Source organism: Chrysochloris asiatica, unplaced genomic scaffold (genome assembly GCF_000296735.1).
Source record: "Chrysochloris asiatica unplaced genomic scaffold, ChrAsi1.0 scaffold00174, whole genome shotgun sequence".
NCBI classification, from domain to species: Eukaryota; Metazoa; Chordata; class Mammalia; order Afrosoricida; family Chrysochloridae; genus Chrysochloris; species Chrysochloris asiatica.
Genome location: NW_006408692.1, coordinates 4,005,543 through 4,028,034, shown reverse-complemented (window position 1 = coordinate 4,028,034; position 22,492 = coordinate 4,005,543). Strand labels below are relative to the sequence as shown.

The following is a 22,492-nucleotide window of genomic DNA, read 5'->3' as shown; positions in this document are numbered from 1 at the left end:
TACAAAGGCAAGAAGTGACTGGCTTATAAGCTTTCAAGAGGGAACCTAGTGCTAGGGAGCATGGAGGAAGGCAGAATCTCCAGTGGGTACAATTCAATCTGTCTGGGCGGAGCTGATGAAAAGAAATACAGATGGGTAACTCATGATACTGTAGTGAATAATGCTTATCAGGACAGATTTTGAGGGTTGGAAATGCAAAGGTAGACATTTTGGAACAAGGAAGGGAGTGATTAATTCTCCAGGCTAGGAGCAGAGGTCTCTGGGACCATCAAGGGAGAAGAGCCAAGAGTGGGACCCTACCCAGAGAAACAGAGATGCCTGAGATAGAGACAGAGACGATGACAAGGAGTGGGAGTGATGAAGCGGCTGGGGACTTTGGATTCAGAGAGGGAAAGGGACTGTGGGCCGAAAACTGTTTGGGGGGGCGGGGGGGGGAAGCATAGGGGGCGGGTTTCTAGGATATACCCTTTGGAGGGGATTGGAACCATGGCAATGAGATGATATACGATGGAATGAATGTAAAACTAAAGTTCTCTCATGTAAACTATCATATAATTCACAATAAAACATTTAAAAAGTCGTGGGTGATTGTGAGATAGAAAGTAGTTTGATTCCACTAAAATAAAAGTGGTTAATGTTAGGAAAATAAAGTCACAAAATCTTTCCCCTAAATGGATTTCCCCCAATTTTGGAAATTAAAGAGAAAGGAAGGGGAAAAAAATAAAGAGAAAAGAAGAAAACTAAAAAGAAAGGAAAGAAGGGGAGGGAAGAAGAGAACTTTTAAGTATCCTGGATTTGCTATGGCAATTTAACAAAAATTTCTTTGGCTCCCAGAATTAATATACTTTCCCAAATTTTGAGAAAAAAAGTCTTCAGCAAACAAGATAACCACTTAGAAGAGAACTTTGGATTCAATAACTAATGTAGCAAAAAAGAAGGCAGGTTGACATATTTGAAAGATCCTGTAGTTGTATATTCTGTACTATATGAGAAACAGGACAAATGAAAAGCACATAAATTCTAGGGTGGCATATCCCTGAGTAAGTAACCTCTCCTATATTTCAGTAGCTTCCAACTTTGGTGCTTTTCTCTGGGTCCTGGCTGGAGCTACGGCGGAGAGAAAAGAGAGAACGGTGTGGTTGTGCTGAAAGCAAGTTCAGATGCATGTTATATTCAATACTTTCATAACTTAATTTGTATTTTATATGACATCTTTGAAGGGTAATGAACTAAGTCTCTTTCAATTTTCTTTAAAGGTGCAGACACAAGCAAGACTGTCCATGAATTTATTAATGATCAGAGAGACGGGTTTCTGCTTGAGGTAGTAAATATCATTTTCTTTCCCTCATTGGCCAACTGGAAGACGTCTTAAGCAGCATTGCCAAATGTTTACCTTAAGAACATTTCATGTTTTCCATTGCATGCCTTGGATCTATCAGCCAAATGGATTGGTTCATTGATGTGTGTGTGTGTGTTCATTCATTCAACAAATGGTTGTTGAACATATTGAGTGCTTACTATGTACCATGCAGTGAACAAAACAAAGGTTCTGCCCTCAGAGAATGCTTCCATTCTAGAATCCCAGACAAGATTCCACATTTTCTGTAACATAGTTAGGAAAGTGTTCTAGTGTCGTGGTTCTCAGAATCACCAGGAGGGACTGTGAAAACACAAATTGCTGGCACCCACATCTGAGTTTGTGATTCAGCAGGCCTGTGGTGGACTTGAAAATGTGCATTTTTAGCAAGGAGCCCTGGTAGCAAAGTGGGTTAAGTATTTCACTGCTGATGGAAGGTCAGTAACTAGAAGCCACCAGCCTCTGGGAGAGAAAGACAAGGCAGTCAGCTTTCATAAAGATTTACAGCTTCACAAACCCTGTAAGATAGTTCTACTCTGCCTTCAGTTATGAGTTGCACCTCGATGTAAAGAAAACAAAAATTCTCACCACGAGACCAATAAATAACATCAAAATAAAGGGAGAAGAGTTTCAAGTTTTTTAAAGACTTCGTTTTGCTTGGCTCAACTATCATTCATGGAAGCAGCAGTCAAGAAACCAAATGACATATTGCATTAGGTATATCTGCTGCACAAGATCTCTTTAAAGTGGTCAAGAGCAAAGATGTCAGTCTGAGGACTAAGTTGTGCCTGACCCAAGTCATAGTATTTTCAGCAGCCTCATATGCATGTGAAAGTTGGACAATGAAGAAGGAAGACCATAGAAGAATTAATGCTTTTGAGTTATGGTGTTGGAGGAAAATATTAAAAGTACCATTGACTGTCAAAAAACAAGATGTACAATCAAATGCTCCCTAGAAGCCAAGATAGCCAGACTTCACCTCTCATACTTCTGACAGGACCAGTCCCTGGAGAAGGACATAATGCTTGGTAACATGGAGGGTCAGTAAAAAAGAGGAAGAATCCCAATGAGATGGATTGGCACAGTGACAGCAGCATGGGGTCAAATGTAGCAACGACTGTGAGGTTGATGGAGGACTATTGTGCATAAGGTTGCTATGAGTCAGTACCAACTCAACAGCACCTAACAACAACAACAGCAATCAACACTCATAGAAGTAGTAGTGAAGAAATCTAACAATATATTTGTTGCTGTTGTTTAGAGCCATTGAGTCTGTTCTGACACATAGCAACCCTGTATAAGGTTTCTGAGGAGTGGCTGGTGAATTTGAACTGCTGACCTTGCAGTTCAAACCAACTTTGTAGTCCAACACATTAACCCACAGTGCCGCACCAGGACTCCAAATAACAGATAGCATTAGGCAAATCTGCTGCAAAAGACCTCTTTAAAGTGTAAAAGAGCAAAGATACCAGTTTGAGGACTAAGGTGTGCCTGACTCAATCCATGGTCTTTTCAATTGCTTCATATGAATACAAAACTTGAATAATGAATAAGGAAGACTGTAGAAGAATTGATGCATTTGAGTTAAGGTTTTGGAGAAAAATATTAACAGTATCATGGACTGCCAGAAGAATCAACAAATCTCTGTTGAAAGAAGTACAGTTAGGATGCTTCTTAGAAACCAGGATGGTGAAACTTCATCTCATACTTCAGGCATGTTCTCTCATATTTCGGGCACGTTAGCAGGAGGGATCGTTCCTGGAGAAGGACATCATGGTTGGTAAAGTGGAAGGTCAGCATAAAAGATGAAGCTGCCCAACAAGATGGATTGGCACAATGGCAGTAGCAATGGGCTCAAGTGTAACAATTGGGAGGATGGAGTAGGACTACGCAGTGTTTGGTATCGTTATGTGTTGGAGCTGACTTGACAGCACATAACAACAACACCTGTGCTCTACTGGGCCACTGTGAGTGGGAGTTGACTTGACTTCAGTGGGTTTGGTTTGTTTTTAACAAGTTTGCAGGTGACTCTGATACAGTTGGTCTGGGAATCCCACTCTGAGAACCATTACTTAGAGGGTAGCTGGCCCCATCATCTTCCTTTTTCTCGGTTCTCTCCCCACAAACAAGATTGCACTTAAAAAGGCCAGTTTAATCCAGATTCCCCTGTATCTTCTATTGAATATGGTGGGAGCAGAGTCCGAAAAACTGAACAGATCTTTTCAAGCCTTGAAAGAACTTGGAATCCTTCCAACTTCTCTTATGCCATCAGTACCACAAAGAAGTGCCAGTCCCAGATAGAGTCTTATAAAAATAATAGTGGCTTTATCCTGGTGGTAAATATCTTTAACCAGAATCCAGGGCTCATTACTAAAACAGGATTATTGAATATTTCATACGCATATCCATTTACTATAGAGAAAGTACTTAATGATGGAATAACAATTATACAACAAATTGTCAAGCACCTAATCATCCAAAGAAGATCATTGATCTTGATTTAAACTTTTGATAGTAATGATTACATTAAAATGCATTTGACTGTTCGTAATTTCACATCACACCTTTTGGAGCACAAATCTACACTAGTTGACACTTCCATTAGCTGCCAGCTGAAATGAGCATAGAAGATTTCACTTCAAGTAAGAGGGATACAATGAGTCCTGGTGAAAGTGTGGGTTTGGTGTTGGGCTGCGAACCACAAGATCCCCCTCAAGTACTTCGGCTGAGTTCTGATTAGTGAATGCATGTGAGGAAACTGAGGCCAGGGAGGAGCAAACTGACAATTCCTGGAAATAGTTTGTGTTCCTCGTAGTCAGAGTGGAAAATGCTGTCTACGTTGACATCCGGAAGGGAATTCCTCAGCTGTTGTTAAGTGCTGCTGAGTCAGTTCTGACCCATAGCAACATTATACGGAGTTTCCAAAGCTCTAAGACTTTACGAGAATAGAAAGGCTCATCTAGTGCCTCAGTAGTGAAGATAATTGGCTCTAGACTCAAATTTGCATTGATCCTACATAAGCAAACTATAAAAAAAGACAAAGCTCTTCCTAAGCAACTGTGTCCAAGAATAACACTCAAAAACATGTAGAAGGATGCAAAAAATATCAGCTATCCAACAATGTAAATTTCATAAGGTCTAAGAACCTGGGTTATATGAAGAAAAATGTGGCATCAGGATTGGAGGTAGACTCAGTAATGACCTGCGATATGCATGCAGATAATACAACCTTGCTTGCTGAAAGTAAAGAAGACTTAAAATATTTACTGATGAAGATCAAACAAAAATCCTCACCACTGGACCAATAAACAACATTCTTGTCAATGGAGAAAAGATTGAAGTTGTCAAGGACTTCATTCTTCTAGGATCAACTATCAACACTCATGGAAGCAGCAGTCAAGAAATCAGACAATGCATTGCATTAGGCAAATCTGCTGCTCAAGGTCTTTTTAAAGTGCTGAAGAGCAAAGATGTCAGCTTGAGGACTAAGGCGCACCTGACCCAAGCCATGGTAGTTTCAATAACCTCATATGCATGAGAAAACCGGATGAAGAACAAGGAAGACCATAGAATTGATGCTTTTGAGTTCTGGTGTTGGAGGAGAATATCGAAAGTGCCATGGGCTGCCAAAAGAACAAACCGATCAGTGTTGGAAGAAGTGCAGCCAGAATGCTCCTTGGAGGCCAGGATGGCCAAACTTTGTCTCTCATACTTCAGACATTTTGTCAGGAGGAACCAGTTGCTGGAGAAGGATATCATGTTTGGTAAGGTGGAGGGTCAGAGAAAAAGAGGCAGACCCCCAGCGAGATGGATTGACCAAGTGGCAGTATCAATGGGTTCAAGCGTGGCAATGATACTGAGGTTGGCCCAGGATGGAGCAATGTTTCATTCTGCTGTGCATAAGGTCACTATGAGTCGGTACCGACTCGATGACACCTAACAACAACAACAGAGATCCAAGTGGAGTCCGGGTGTGGTGCGGTGGGTAAATGCGCTGGGACTGTAAAGTCGGTGTGAACCGCCAGGTTGGTGGCTTAAGCTCGCCAACCGCTCCTCGGAAACACTATAGGGATGTTATAGGTTGGAATCGACTCAACAGCACCTAACAAGACAAATAAAAATCACCATTCATGTAAAGAAGAAATTACAACTCATAATTAGCTAAGAAAAAAACTCAATAGAAATAGAACCAGAAGTGACACAGGAGATAGAATTAGAAAACAGGGATTTAAAATAGGTATTATGTATACACTCCTAGACTGCTTTAGCATCCTGGTGTGGTGCTGTAGGATATGCGAAGGACTGCAAGTGGTTTGTTCTGTGTTCTAGACTAGAAGCTCCATGTAAAGCTGTTTTGGGGGATCTGAAAAGACCTATTTGAGGCTGATTAAACACCCATGCCCTTGGGCTGTTTGGGAGGAATGAATCTGGTGTAGCAGCCTTGGAACCTGCTTTCTTATTAGAGGGGAAGTTGGTGGCCTTTGTAACTACTGACAGCCTAGTTTCCCAATGTTCAGAAATCACTGGGATGAGATTGTGGGTAATAATAATATGGAACTGCTTTTACGTAAGATATGAGCTATTTTTTATTTGTGGGGCAGTGCAACATTTTGGAACAACATTGAACCCCTTCATATAGGGGAGAAAGAGCAATGAGTCTCCCTTATAACTAGTCCTCAAGTAAAATTCCTGCATGATCACAGTCTCAAGATTTGGGTATACTCTTTTCTAACGTAAATAATGATTACCACAGGTCATTTTGCTCTTTTTTTCATGAGAGTGTTGAAATGTACTAGGAAAACGGAATAATGTTCTCGATGTACTTCTGTTTTCGATATTCCTAGTTTACTATGTCAACCAAAAGAAAAACTATTAGAAAGTTTGAAGACAGAATAGCATCGAAGGAAAGGCAACTCATGAAAGCAGAAAAAAAGCTCCAAGATGATGCAATAGCTTTTGAAGAGTTCCTTCGAGAAAATGACCAGAAATCTGTAGATGCTATTAAAATGTTAGTTTCTTCACTCTGGCCAAATCTTTTTTATTGTCTCCTTTTGCTTTTTATTTTCTCTGAACAGAAAACAAAACATGTAACAAATCTCTGTTACTTTTCAGTGCAGCACAAGAAACTATAAACAAACTCCAAACAGCAGCAGAATTAAAGAAAGCAAGTATGGAAGTACAGGCAGTGAAAAGGTGAAGGCCCAGGGAGGTTTCTTCTTTGTTCCTACATTTCCATGCCCCAGTACAGCCTATTTGTATCTAGTAATACCTCTATGGGAATAGTCCTTATTAGTTGATGATTTCAGAAGTATGGCCAAATTTTTTAAAGCAGTAGATTGTCAGACACCACCAAAGACTGCCCCTGTCTGGGCACCAGGAAAGCTCAGCGACCTCTGGCTGGTTGCGGGGCCCATATTTAATGGTTTAAGAAATTTTTCCCTAACTTGTAGATCTGAAAGTAGAGGTTGTGGTGGTGGCGTGCCTTCGAGTCAGTTCCAACTCACAGCAAGCCTGTACAGTGTTTCCGAAGCTGTAAACTTCACAAGAGCAGAAACGCTCATCTTTCTCCTGCAGAATGACTGGTGGTATTGAATTGCTGATCTTTTGGTTTGCAGCCCAACATGTAATCTACTACATAACCAGAGCTCCTTCAAACCAAAGGAATTAGTTAAAAAGAAGTAAATCAATGTTGTTGTTGTTCAGTGCCACCGAGTTGGTTCCAACTCATAGCGACCCTGTATAGTGTTTCCGAGGAGCGGCTGGTGAGCTTGAACCACCAACCTTGTGGTCAAACTGACCTTGCAGCCCAGCATCCAAAGCGGTTTTGAAGTCCTGGTGTGGCACTGTAGGATAAGCACTGGAGTGCTAGTCACAAGGTCAAAGGTTCAATCCTACCAGCCGCTCATTGGAAACCCTATCCAGGGTCGCTATGAGATGAAACCAACTCAACGGCACTTAAAAACAACAACAACAAGGGGTTTCTAGCTGTCATCATCCTTGGACCGTAATATGTGCTCCATGAGACACTCTCATTTCAGTACCAGTCACAATATAACACACTTTTTCTCTTTGAGCTTGGTATTTACCTGTTCATGACCTACATTATGTGTCTTACATAATCTACACTTTTTGTGGAGGAGAGCAAAAGTCTGTCTAAAAGTAGCAAATGAAATGGATTGTACTGTCTTTGAAACCAAATGCTTCTAATGAAATGTGTATTTTAAACATATTTTGACTCCAGCAGCCACTTCCGATTTAGGAACCTAAAGTTGAAGATGGCCTAAGGTGGACAAGTCCCTTTGCTCCCTCCTCCCTAATATAACTGTTATTGTTGTATTGTTAAGTACCGCAGAGTTGATTTTGACACATAACAACTCTGTGTAGGGTTTACAAGACTTTGTAGTTCAAACCAACCTTGCAGTCCAGTGCATTTTCCTGCAGTGCCAAAGATTTTTAGAAAGCTTGACAGGTCGAACCCACCCACCTTCTCTGTGGGAAAAAGATCTGATGATCTGCTTCTGCAAATATTACAGTCAAGAAAACCCTGTGGGACAGCTCTTCTCTCTCAGGTGGTGTCATTATGAGCTGGGGTACAGTCAATGGCACCACCATCCATTTATTTCTCAAAATGAGAAGGAAAATAAGCAAATATCCACTAGTAAGTGGAATCCCCACCATTCATTGTCAGTTTGTTGCATTGTGGTGGCTTGTGTGCTGCTGTGATGTTGACAACTGAGCCACTGATATTTTAAATACCAGCAGGGTCAACTATAGTGAACGGGTTTCAGCAGAGCTTCCAGAATCAGACAGACTAGCAAGAAGGAGAGGTGGGCCACTTCTGAATGGTTAGACACTGAAATCAATGGCAATGGAACATTGTCTGATATGTTGTTGTTGTTATGTGCCATGGAGTCGGTTCCAACTCATAGTGACCCTGTACAGGGTTTCTGAGGCTGTAAATCTTTACAGGAGCAGAAAGCCTCACCTTTCTCCCACGGAACAGCTGGTAGTTTCAAACTGCTGACCTTGCGGTTCGCAGCCTGATTCATAACCACTACACTACCAAAGCTCCTTGTCGATAGAGAGTGGGAAAATTAGCCCCTCGGGTGGAAGGCACTCAAAATATGACTGGGCAAGAGCTTCCTCCTTAATATAGAGTTGACCTGAATGACATGGGGTGAGTAAATCTTTTGGGACCTTCATTTGTTTGTTGTTGTTGTTAAGTGCTGTTAAGTCAGTTCCAACTCATAGAGACCCTGTATAGGCTTTCCGAGACTTTAAATCTTTGTGGGAGCAAAAAGTATCATCTTTCTCCAGGGGAGCGGCTGGTGGGCTTGAACCATGAATCCTGTGGTTTGCAGTCCAGGGCTTATCATATGGAGACATTCAAATGAGAAGAAACCGCTGCAAGCATCCATTGAATGTAAAATGTATGAAGTATGAAGCTAGAAAAATTGGAAGTTGTCAAAAATGAACTGGAACTCATAAAGATTGAGACTAGTATTGGCCATTTTGAATCAATCATATTGTTGACTATGCTGGGAACAACAAATTGACGAAGAATGGCAGCATTTTCATCATCAAAAAGAGCATTTCATGATGTATCTTGATGTAAAATACTGTCTGTGATAGGATAATAGCCATATATGTATAAGGAACCGCAAGGTCAGCAGTTCAAAACTACCAGCTGTTCCGCAGAAGAAAGATGAGGTGTTCTGCTCCCGTAAAGATTTACAGCCTTGGAAACCCTGTACAGGGTAGCTATGAGTCAGAACTGACCCCATGGCACATAACAACAACAATAAATGTATAAGGAAGACCAGTTAATACCACTATTACTCAAATTTACACACCAACCACTACAACCAGGGAAACTGAAAAATTCTATGAACTTTTTCAGTCTGAAATTGATCAAACATGCAATCAAGATACATTGATAATCACTGGTGACTGGAATGAAAAAGTTGGAAACAAAGAGGAAGATGTGGATTTGGTGATAGAAATTGATCTGGAGATCACATGGTAGAATTTGGCAAGACCAGTAACTTATTCATTGCAAATACCTTTTTACAGCAACATAAATGGCAGTTATACCAGAGGGGATATACAGTAATTAAATTAACTACAACTGTGGGAAAATATGATGGAGACCTTCAATATCCTCAGCCAAAACAAGGCCAGGAACTGACTTTGGAACAGAACACCAATCGCTCATTTGCAAGTTCAGGCTGAAGCTGAAGAAAATTAAAACAAGTCAATAAGAGCCAAAATATAAGCTTGAGTATATCTCATCATCTAAAAAATAGATTTGATGCATTAGACACTAATGATTAAAAACCCAAAGAGTAATGGGATGACAACAAAAATATCAATAAAAAAAGCAAAAGTTCATTTTAAAAGACAGGAAAGAAAGAAAAGACGAAAATGGATGTCAGAAAAGACCCTGAAATTAGTTATTGAATGTACAGAAGATAAAATGACTAGAGAAAATAATGAAGTAAAAGCGCTGAACAGAAAATTTCAAAAGGCAGTTCGAAAAGACAAAGTTATGTATTATAATGAAATGTGCAAAGACCTGGAATTAGAAAAGCAAAAGGGAAGAACACACTCAGCATTTCTGCAGATGAAAGTTGAAAAAAATTCAAACCTTGATTGGCAATGTTGAAGCACTCCTGGCACTGCAGGATAAGCACTGGACTGCTAACAGCTAAGTCAGCAGTCCAATCCACCAGCCACTCCTCAGAAACTCTAAACAGGGTCTCTATGAGTCAGAGCTGACTCAATGGCATTTAACAACATTAGCAAAATATTGAATGATGCAGGAAGATTCAAAAGCTGAAAGGAATACACAGAGTCACTGTTACAAAAACAACTGGTTACTGTTCAACCATTTCAAGAGGTAGCATATGATCAACAACTAATGGTATTGAAGGAAGAAGTTCAAGCTGCACTGAAGGCATTGGCAAAAAACAATACAGGAATTGATGGAATACAAATTGAAATGTTTCCAAAAATTGGCACAGTGCTGGAAGCACTCACCTGTCTATGCCAAGAAACTTGGAAGACTGGCCAACTTATTGAAAGAGATCTATGTTTGTGCCCATGCCAAAGAAAGAGGATCCAATGGAATGTGGAAGTCATCCAACAATATCTTTAATATTATATGTAAGTAAAATTTTGCTGAAGATAATTTAAAAGCAGTTACTGCAGTACTGCAACAGAGAGCTGCCAAAAATTCAAGCGTTGTTCAAAAAAGGATGTGGAACAAGGGATATAATTACTGACATCAAATGAATCTTGGCTGAAAGCAAAGAATACCAGAAAGATGTTTACTCATGATTTATTGACTATGCAAAAGCATTTGACTGTGTGGATCAAACTAACAATGGATAACATAGGTATTCCAAAACACTTAATTGTATTCATGAGAAACCTGTACATAGACTAAGAGGTAGCCATTTGAACAGAACAAGGGGATACTGAATGGCTGTTGTATATAGGACTTCTGTGAGTCAAACCAACTGGAGGAGACCTAACAACAATGATGACTTTTCCTTGGGAATACTTTTTTTGAACAGCATGATCAACAGTTACAGGAATCAAATTGACTACATCTGTAGAAAGAGATGATGGACAAGCTTATTATCATCAGTTAAGAAAAAAATCAGGCCATGAATTTCAAAGCAGATTATCAACTGCTCACGTGCAAATTAAAGCCAAGGAAAATCCAAATAAGTTTCCAAGGATGAAAGTACAACCTTGAATACACTTGACGTGAATTTAGAGACCATTTCAACAATAGATTTTAACACACTGAATACTAATTACTTGAAATCAGAATAATAGAGAACAAACAAGATGGTGGATCAGGTAGAAGTGCATTGAGGAGCTCCGTAAGTAGCAACACAGAATACCAGACCAAGCAGTTTCAGGGGATGGTGTCAGAACTCTGAACCACATATAAACCAATATTTAGAAGATTGGAAGGCTTACAGCTAGCGGAATTTGTAGCAGAAGCAAGAAATCTGTTGCTTTCTAATTCAAGATGCTCAGCTGCTCCCGGAGCTGTCATCTTGGGCGAGACCAAACGAGGGAAGAATCAGAGCAGCCACTGACCCCTGACAGTACTGCAGAGATAAAGGTGTGGACATTTTTAAAAAATCTGTTTATTGGTCTCTCGCTGGCTGCACACCTCCATTCTGGTGACTAGAGGGGGTGCCTGAGTGAGTGGACACCCTACCCCCACCCTTGGAGGGTTCTACTATGCATGTGCAGAGATCTCCTCAAAATGTAAAGTGACAGTTTCCACTTAAAACCAAATGGCAGTGCAAAACATCCACAGCCAACCTAGAACTGTTTATCGCTAACAGAAAGGCCTGAATGGGTATTGTGTAGTGGGACAGGCAGACTAAAAAGGAAATAGGCCGAAAATTAAATCCTGAGTTATGTCACAACAACCAACAGGGGCATCTTGAAATTTCTCAGGAAGAATGGAAGCCCATCTCCTGATCACATCTACCTGGAGGCAATTAAGGCCACAGATAACTCCTGAATATGTCCAAAAAAACGATGTAGATGACCATATCAGCACATGTCCAGAAACAAGATAAAGTTACTGAAGCAAATGAGCTGGAAGTAGACCTACACTCCATACTAGAAGATGGGCAGGCTTTGGAAATGCCTGAGAAGGAATTCAGAGAAATGATTATAAAATGTATCAAAACATTATACAATGGAGTTGAGAAAAATAAGGAAGAAGTCAGGAAAGCACTACAGGAACAATCAAATAAAATAGATACAACATTGGAAGCAATGCAAAACCTACAGAAAAAGGTCCAAATGATTAATAATAGAATATCAGAAATGGACAATACACTGAAAGGGCAAAGGAGTAGAATCGAAGAGTTAGAAGCCAGAATTAGTGAGCTAGAAGATAAATCTCTCAACACTACTAAGATAGAAGAGCAAACACAAAAAAGGATTTAAAAAAATCTGAAGAAGACCTAAGATTCATGTTGGACAACATGAAGAGGAATAACTTAAGAATTATCTGCATTCCAAAACAGGAAGAATCACACAAGTCCACAGACGAGATAGTTAAAGAGCTTCTGGAAGAAAATATCCTTAACATCCTGAAAACTGAAAAGATAAGCATTCAAGAAGCTCAACGAACCCCAAGATGGATAGACCCTAAAAGACAATCACCAAGACATGAACAGACACTTCACGAAGGAGGAGATCCACGCAGCCAACAAACATATGAAGAAACGATCACGATCACTAGCCATTAGAGAGATGCAAATCAAAACAACAATGAGATACCATCTCACACCAGCAATAACAGCAAAGATAAAAAAAAGCAGAGGCCACAAATGCTGGCGAGGATGCAGAAAGACTGGGGCCCTCCTACATTGTTGGTGGTACTGCAAAATGGTCCATCTACTCTGGAAAGCAATATGGTGTTTCCTCAGAAGGTTGGATATAGAAATACCTTATGACCCAGCATAAGGTATTTACCCACAAGAAATATGACCCATAACATGAGTAGATATGTACACACCAATGTTCATAGCAGCACTATTTACAATAGCAAAAAAATAGAGACAACCAAAATGCCCATCAATTGAAGAATGGATAAACAAACTGTGGTACACAATGGAATACTACTCCACCTTGAAGAACAGTAAGGAAGCTGCAAACCATCTCATAACATTGATGAACCTTGAGGACATTATGCTGAGTGAAATTAGTCAGTCACAAAAGGAGGAATAGACACAGGAAAGCCTGGGAGCTGGGGGTGGGGTGGGGGCTGGCAATGCACAAAGAGGGGAGGGGAAAAGAAGGACAAGGCGGACGGGAGAACGGTTGGGCAGGCTTGCATGGGTTACGTGGGACAGAGGTAAATGACACTGTATGCACAACCTAGGAATAACAGGGCTTCAGGATACAGGGATTGAGGCATGGCTTGAAAGGGGAAAAGAGGGGAATAATGTTAGGATGCTTGGCTGTCTTTTGAATCTTGGTCTCCCTTGTCTACCATTTTGAAATAGACACTTGGGGGGCAGGTATAGCCAGAATCATCACAACAGAAAATATATAAGCCCATCTTCAGCCTATAAATCACTGTAATACCTTGAGGGGTGCTGGAAACTGCCCAGACCCAAAATGGAGGGGAGCCTATAAAGGCAAGAAGTGACTGGCTTACAAGCTTTCAAGACGGAGCCTAGTTCCAGACCAGACAGGGATAGGCAGAACCTCCACTGAATGATTTCTAAACTGTTGGGACCGGGCTGACAAAAGGAAATGGGGATAAGACTCTTGTGGTACAACAGTGAATACCTGCTGCCAGGACTGACTGTGAGGGTTGGAAATGTAGAGGCAGATTCTTTTTTTGGCAAAAGTAGGAAAGTGATTGATTTTGCAGCCAAGAGCAGAGGTCCCTGGGACCATCAAGCCAGAAGAGTGGAAAGTGTGACCCTACCCAGAAAGGCAGTGAGGCCAGGCATGGAGACAGAGATGATGGTGTGGACAGATGGAGTGACTGGGGACACGGGACTCAGGGAGGGAGAGAAGCTGTTTGCTGGCAGTCAGGGGCTGGGTGGGCCTAGGGGGTGTATCCTTTGATTATTTGATGATGCATCAAGGGGACTGTAATCATTGCAATGAAAGGAAATACAGTAGGATAAATGTGAGGCTGTGTGGGACAGAGACAAATAATGATGTATGCACAACCTTGAAACAACAGGGCTCTGGGATACAGAGATTGAGACATGGGTGGAATGGGGAAATGGGGGGAAATAATGTTAAGATGCTTGGCTGTCTTTTGAATCTTGGTTTCCCTGGCATACCACTATAAAACAGACACTGGAGAAGGAGAGAAAGGAATAGCCAGAAATACCACCTTAGAAAGCTTGTAAGTCCGTCTTCTGCCTATAACTGATTTGTTGTTGTTAAGTGCCGTTGAGTCGATTCCAACCCATAGCGACCCTGTATAGGGTTTCCAAGGAGCATCTGGTGAGCTTGAACCACTGACTTTGCCGTCCAAACGACTTTGCAGTCTGACACATTAGCCCACAGTGCTGCAACGTGCCTAGTAAAGGAGACTTCCTGCGGAGCCTGTGCATTACACAAGACCATACGTGGAATCCTGAACAGCATCCAGAAACATCTGAGGGGAAATTTCCACTTGAAAGGACAAGCAAACCAGCCTGGAGCGGCCAGAAGAACAGAAGATACTTCCTGAAAGAAAGACTGACAGGAAAAATACAAAATAATATAGGCAGACTGACTGATTACTACAAGAACAAACAGTGGCTTGCCCAGGAAACATCAAGGCAAGTGATTGGGTCCCCCTCAGAGCAAACCCCTTCTAAGACTAAAGCTCAATGGGAATGCACGCTCTGATTGGTAACCATGTTCATTACCAATAAAGGGAAGCGAGGGAAAAGCAGCAATGAAGCTGTGAGCTAAACCCTACAGCACTCAATAGACTCCTGTGAACCCGGATGGAGACCTGGTTGGCCAGCAATGTGGCAAGACCTGGGGACTCTTGAGCCCATGGACAAAGACATAGCCACAGAGGGCTAGAGCTGAGAGTGAAGAATCCAGCATATATGAAGTGAGGGGAGATGCAGAACACCCCAACTTGCAGATAATTCCCATTTGAACTAGCCTCGATGGCTTGATAATCAGAACTCAAGTAGAGGAATATATATATATTTTTTTCATTGTTTTTTATTAAGGAAACAAGGGTAAATTGCTATAATTTGATGAGCCTGACCTATACTCATGGAGATAGTAACTCTAAATACCAACAGAGGACTAGAGTGGAGAGTGAAGTGTCCAGCTGATAGAAGAGAGGGCATATGCGTAAGAACACCCATACTTGCAGATAATACCCACTTGACCTGGCTTCAATGGCTTGATGATCAGAGATCAACCAGAAGAAGAAAGAAGAGGAAAAAAAGAGTAATCTGACACAATTTGAGGAACTTGACCTACACCTATGGAAACAGTAGCTCAAAAGAGGGAACAAATCTTCTCAGCCAAGATCATTCCCATCCCTCCACACATGGAGAGGACAGGGATGTGCAACTTGGACATTGGCTACCCAGAATGGTGGTGCTACAGAGGCAAGAAGTGACTGGCTTACAAGTTTTCAAGAGGGAACCTAGATCCAGAGGGCATGGAGCAAGGTAGAATCTCCACTGAGTAGTATCCAATCTGTCTGGGCAGGGCTGATAAAAGGAGATGCAGATAGGTCTCTTGTGATACAGTAGTGAATAATTGTTATCAGGACTGATTGTAAGGGCTGGAAATGTAAAGGTAGACATTTTGTGGCAAAGGGAGGGGAGTGACTAAACTTGCAGTCTAGGAGCGGAGGTTCCTGGGATCATCAAGGTAAAAGAGCGGAGAACAGAACCCTACCCAGAGAAGCAGTGATGATGACAGCGATGGAGGCAGAGATGATGGCGTGGGAAGATGGAGTGGCTGAGGACTTTGGACCCAGAGAGGAAGAGGGGCTGTGTGCGGACGACCAGAGGGCAGGCTAGTGGGGTATACCCTTTGGTTGATGGGTGATACATGGAGGGGATTGTAACCATGGCAAGGAAAAGATATACGACGGGATCAATGTGAAGCTAATGTCCTCCCATGTAAACTATCACATAATTCACAATAAAGCACTAAAAAACAAAAAGATTAAGCAGTTATTCTGATAAATATGTTCAAAATCAGAAATTAGAACATTTCCCAAAAATAAATTTTACAAGATTAAAAGACAATTGTCAATAAAAAAAAATAAGAAGGAGAAATGGGCTGAGTCAACCACAGTCCATTGACTCCTGTTGACCTGAAGATGAGAGAGAGAAGAAGAAGGGCTGGTTGGTCCAAAGTGTGGTGAGACCTGAGGACACTTGAGCCCATGGACAAGGACATAGCCACAGAGGGCTAGAGCTGAGAGTGAAGTATCCAGCTGAAATGAAGTGAGAGAAGATGCACAAGAACACCCAAACTTGCAGACAGTACCAATTTGAGTTAGCCTCAACAGCTTGATAATAAGAACTCGACAAGAGGAAGATTACAAAAAAAAATTTTTTTTAATAAAGGAGACAAGGGTAAATTGCTATAATTTGATGAGCCTGACCTATACTCATGGAGATAGTAACTCTAAATACCAACAGAGAGGGAAGGAGTCTTCACATGAATTATCAATGCTATCCCCTCTGTACACAGGGTAGATAGGGACTGGCAACTTAGACACTGGCTACCTAAAATGAGGGGCCGATAAAGGCATTAAGTGACTGGCTTGCAAGGTTTCAAGAGGGAGTTTGGTTTAAGAGTATGGGGGCAAAGAAAGAATCCCCACTGAATAGTTTTCATCTTGTCTAGATGGGTCTGGTGAAAAGAGATGGGGATAATTGTATGATGCAATAGTGAATAATTGTCATCATGACTAATTGCGACTGTCACAATTGTCAAGGTAGAAGTTTTGTAACAAAAACAGGGGAGTGGTTAATCTTACAGTCCAGAAACAGAGGACCCTGGGACCATCAAGGGAGAAGAGCACAAGCAGAATGAGGGGCCTTATCCAGAGAAGCAGTGACAACAGAGACGGAGGCAGAGATGGGGACATGGAGAGAGAGAGCAGCTGAGGACTCTAGATTCACGGGAAGAGAGGGACTAAGAGCTGGTGGCCAGGAGGCAGACTTGCAGAATGTGCCCTTTGGTGGTGTAAATTATTATATATGCCTGAGTGTTGTTGTTGTTGTTGTTTAAATAAAAAAGCTAAAGTGAATAGAGAGAAATACTGTTAACTGATGGCACATGGAGGGGATTATAATCATTGTAATGAAATAAGGTGTGTGATTTGTTGAATGCAAAACTGATGATCTGCCCTGTAAACACTCAATCCACAATAAAAACCTTAAAAAAAAAAAAACAAAAAACACAATAGTGAGAAGACATAAATGTCAACATACATGAAAAAAGTGAGAGATAAGTAAAAATACAGGAAAGAAAGAAAAGACCTAAATAGGGTTCATAACTGACTCTTGGGACTTGCTCTGAAGATGCAGAGTAGCTAAAGTAGATAGAAGTAATGATGAAGTATGTAAAAGAGCCGAATAGAAGATTTCAAAGAGAGAGTCAAGGTGACAAGGAAAATTATTATGTTGAAATGTGGAAAGGCCTAGAGTTAGTCTCAACCTAATACAATATTTACCACATAAATAAGTAGAGCAAAACCATTACCAGTCTCTTCTATATATGTATACTCTTATGCAAATAGGATTATTATAAGTGTTATTCAAATAGCATCATTGTAAGTGTTTCTTTTCTCACCTCATATCTTAATTAAGTCCATATGTTATGGCCAGTTTTGGTAAGTAAATATTCAACATAATCGGAAGAATACATTTCTTAAAGTCTTTTATAATTAACATGTTTGCACACAGATATATCTAATCAGATCTCTGTTTCTTTGGAATAGTGAGATAGCAAAAACAGAATTCCTCCTTAAGGAGTATATGAAATATGGATTTTTTCTGCTAGAATTGTCTCCAAGGCACTGGCAAGCTCAGCAGGCATTAAAAAGGGTGAAGGAATCGAAAAGTAAAGATAATATAAGTAACATCCTTCCAAAATTATTGACAAGTAAGTCACATGTTTCTTATTTCAATTAACTTAATTAAAAAAAAAAAACTTTATTGTGAACTGAGTGAAGGTTTATAGACACTGTCATCACTTTACAAAGCAAAGCTATGATGACATATCATAGCTTTGCTTCATCACAATGATTGCAATTCCCTCCAGCCAACAACAGTTGTCCCGTTCCTCCCTGTGGTTACCTATGTACAGATATCCTCTGTCAAACTCATTTATTTGTGGGGTATATAAGTATTTATGTATCACACTTGTCCTCCCATACCCATTCAAGCTATGTATCTATACATAGAACACTGTTTTTCCAAGGTTATGTCTATATCACGTTCCTTTTAGTCCTTGTATACCTACCTATGCCTTCACCTTCTTCATCGTTCTTCTGCCAACCTCCCTCTTCTTGTATATTACCCTCCCTGTCACCCGAGTTAACATGTGTCTGCCCTCTAGCCAGTGAACTACTCTCCTTCCCCGCTTATCCCTAGTAACCATCAAAGTATGTTTCTTTTAGGAGGAAAACCTTAAGTTTTTACAATAGTGTTCTCATACAATATTTGTCCTTTTGTGATTGACTTATTTCACTCAGCATAATGTCTTCCAGGTTCATCCATGTTATGAGATGTTTCACAGATTTATCATTATTCTTCAGCATTGCATGGTATTCCATTGTGTGTAGGTACCAAAGTTTGTTTATTCATTCTTCCATTGATGGGAACTTAGGCTGTCTCCATCGTTTTGCTATTGTGAATAGTGCTGTGATGAATATCTATGAACATGTGCCTACATCTACTCGTGTCCTGGCTTTTATTTCTTGTGAATATATACCAAGAAGAGGGATTGCTGAATCATACAGTATTTCAATTTCCCACTTTCTGAGGAAGCGCCAGACAGTTTTCCAGAGTGGTTGAACCATTTCATAGTCCCATCAGCAATATAGGAGGATCCCAGTCTCTCCACACCCTCACCAGCATTTATTATTTTTTGTTATTATTATTATTATTTTTAACTTTGCTTTTAATGCTGGGGTGAGAGGATATTTCATTGTTGTTTTGATTTGCATCTCTCTAATGGCTAACGATTGTGAACATTTCTTCATATGTTTGTTGGATGCCTGAATGTCTTCTTTGCTGAAGTGTCTGTTTATTTCTTGTGCCCATTTTCAAATTGGGCTGTTTATGTTTTTCTTGTTGAAGTGTTGTAATTTTCTGTAAATTTTAGAAATTAGTTTCTTGTCTGGCATGTCATTGCTAAAACTTTTTTCCCAGTTTGTGGGCTCCCTTTTCACTCTTTTGGTGAAATCTTTGATGCATACCTAAGTCCCTGATTTTTATGAAGTCCCAGTCATATATTTTGCCTTCTGCTGTTTGTGATTTTAGTAATATTTGATAGTGTATTTATGCCATGTATCACGGCCCCTAAACTTGTCCCTATTTTTTTCATTGGTGATCTTTATAGTTCTAGGTTTTACATTTAGGTCTTTAGAACATGTTGAGTTTGGTTTGTATATGGTGTGAGATATAGGTCTTGTTTCATTCTTCTGCAAATAGATTTCTGGATTTGTCAGCACCATTTGTTGAAGAGATTATCACTTCCCCATTTAATGTGTTTTGCCCCTTTGTCAAAGATCAGCTGACTGTATGTGGATGGATTGACTTCTGGGTTCTCAGTTCTGTTCCATAGATGTATTTATCTTTTGTTGCACCAGTACCGGGGTGTTTTTACCACTGTGGCTGTGTAGGCAATTTTGAGATCAGGGAGTGAGAGACCTCCAACTTTGTTCTTTTTAAGCAGTGCTTTGCTTATCTGAGGTCTTTTTCCTCTCCATGTAAAATTCATGATCAATTTTAACATATCTTTAAAGAATGGTGTTGGAATCTGGATTGGGATTGCGTTACATCTATAGATTTCACAATGTTAAGTCTTCCTAACCACAAACATGGTATATTCTTTAATTTTTGTAACTCTCTTTTGGTTTCTGATAGTTTTCTTTGTACAGATGATTGTTTCTCTGGTTAGATTTATTCCTAAGTAATTTATCTTTTGGGTGGCTATTGTAAATGGTATGCTACGTGTTATCCAGTCGGTTCCGACCCATAGTGACCCTGTATAGGGTTTCCGAGGAGCAGCTGGTGAGCTTGAACCAACGATCTTGCAGTTCAAATGACTTGTCAGTCCAGCACATTAACCCACAGTGCCACACCAGGACTCCATTGTAAATGGCATAGCTATAGCTCTCCTAATTTCCTTTTCAGAAATGTTTTATTAAAGTATGTGTTGCTGTTGTTAAGTGCTGTCGAGTTGGTTCCGGCTCATAATTTCTGAGGAGCAGCTGTTGAGTTTGAACCACCGACCTTGAGGTTCACAGCCCAGTGCTGATCCACAGCACCACACCAGAAATCCATTAAGTTAACATTTCTAATTCTAAAATATTCTGTCTCAATGTCAGAATTTCTATTACAAACTGAGCTAGAATGAGAATTCCCACAATCTCAACTGTTGTGTTGTTATTCTGTGCCAGCAAGTTGATTCCAACTCATGGTGAACAACAGACAAACCCCTGCCTAGCCCACAGGCATCCTCACAATTGCCTTCATGTTTGAGCCTATTATTGCAGCCACTGTGTTAATCCATCTAGTTGGGGGATCTTCCTCTTTTTCGCTGACGCTTACTTTATCAATCAGGATGTCCTTCTCCAGGGATGGTCCCTCCTGATAACATGCCCAAAGTATCTAAGATGAAGTAGTCCCATTCTTGCTTTCAAGGAGCATTCTGGCTGTACTTCATCCAAGATAGATTTATTTGTTCTTTTTAAAGTCCATGGTACGTTCAGCAGTCTTTGTCAACACCATAATTTATCATCTTAGGATAATTCCATCTATAAATATATAAGCAATGTATAAGCAATAAAATAATACATAAAAAAGAGAAAATAATTCATTACTTGCTGATGATATGATAGTAGAACTAGAATCTTCCCTTTAAAAAAATAAAAAAGAAGAAAGAAAGTTGGAAAACTGTTTGACTTTACCATGGTTCTGTAAAATTACCACAAAATCAATTACACTTTAATAATCAATTTAAAAATATTTCAAAGGAAATTCAATCCAAGAGAGCAATAGCCTTATTGTGTGTGACCTGAAGATTTAGTTGATAGAGAAGTATTCCATTTTTTAGATAGGAAGATCGATGCTGTAATGCTGCAAATTCTTCTGAACTATCATGAAATTATAGTAAGGATGTTACAAAAAGTTTGTCAAAATGTTGGTTGTTAAAGAGAGGAGAATGTTACACAATGGTTTTGTGGTTCATCTAGAGAAACTTTTGATAAAAGAAGGTGAAGGGAGATTATTAATGCTTACAATATTATCTATTATCACAAAGCCACAGTATTTAGAACAGTATGGTACTGGTATTAGGAATTAGTGTCAAATTCAGTGACTTCATTAGGGAGGTAAGTAGGGGTTTTGTGGATTGTACAGGTGGTACTGACAGAGAAGGTGTCAAAAAAAAAAGTCTATAAAACTTTTGAGCAGTATTTCAGCAGAAATGTATAATTGTTGTTTTTTTAATAAAGTGATTACTGTAGTTAGTTGTAACAACAAAAACATTTTTTTGTAAGCCCACATTACATGTGCCAATATGCCTACAAGACTAAAACTCTATGGGCATTTACTTCTTGAAGCTTCAATGTGCTTTCCTGTGAGAGCTGTCATTGTTAGCCAATTACAATGGTGCTTCAAATCATGAGGGTTCATCAGCATATGATAAAAGCACAGCTGATTTTCATTGCTGCCAGGGTTTTTGTTTTGCTTTTTCTTAAATGTTTTATTGTGAATTATGTGATAGTTTACATGGGAGAACATTAGTTTTACATTCATTCTATCGTATATCGTCTCATTGCCGCTGCCAGAGTTTTTATAGTTGCTGATGTTCTCAAATTTTCTGGTGTTTCAGATACAATATTGTAGCAATTAGTATTTGTGAATGCATATCAATATTGTTTTTTATAATGAAGTAGCAGTCAAAGGATAGAAGGAGGAAAGTGGAAGAAGGCTTCTGCTCAATTACTTACAATGTTGTAACTAATAATGTAGTGTTTCCATGTAAAAACATTTTATAAGCCAATTTCTGGGACTCCTGGTGTGGTGCTGTAGGATCAGCACTGGACAGTGAATCACAAGGTTGGAACTTCAAACCCACCAGCTGCTTCTCAGAAACGCTATGAGTCGGAACAGACTCGACTGTACTTAACAACAACAATAACATACATATAATCTAAGAAACATTATATTTAAACACTTTACAACTATGTTCACCCATATTTGTTGTTGTTGTCAGGTGCCATCGAGTCGGAACCAACTCATAGCGACCCCATGCACAAAAGAATGAAACAATGTCTGATCCTGGGCCAACCTCATTACCGCTGCCACACTCAATGCCATCAATGATGCCACCTGGCCAATCCATCTCGTTGGG

At 40.1% G+C, this 22,492-nt stretch overlaps 1 protein-coding gene across 1 annotated transcript in view; it reads left to right on the top strand.

Annotated features, from left to right (window-relative positions):
• CCDC38 (coiled-coil domain containing 38) overlaps positions 1-22,492 on the top strand; it is a 100,939-nt gene that overhangs the window by 30,362 nt on the left and 48,085 nt on the right. The window contains exons 6-9 of the mRNA XM_006871815.1: positions 1,257-1,321; positions 6,202-6,365; positions 6,470-6,550; positions 17,847-18,010. Of these exons, the coding sequence (XP_006871877.1) occupies positions 1,257-1,321; positions 6,202-6,365; positions 6,470-6,550; positions 17,847-18,010 (474 nt within the window). The remainder of the gene's footprint in view (positions 1-1,256; positions 1,322-6,201; positions 6,366-6,469; positions 6,551-17,846; positions 18,011-22,492) is intronic.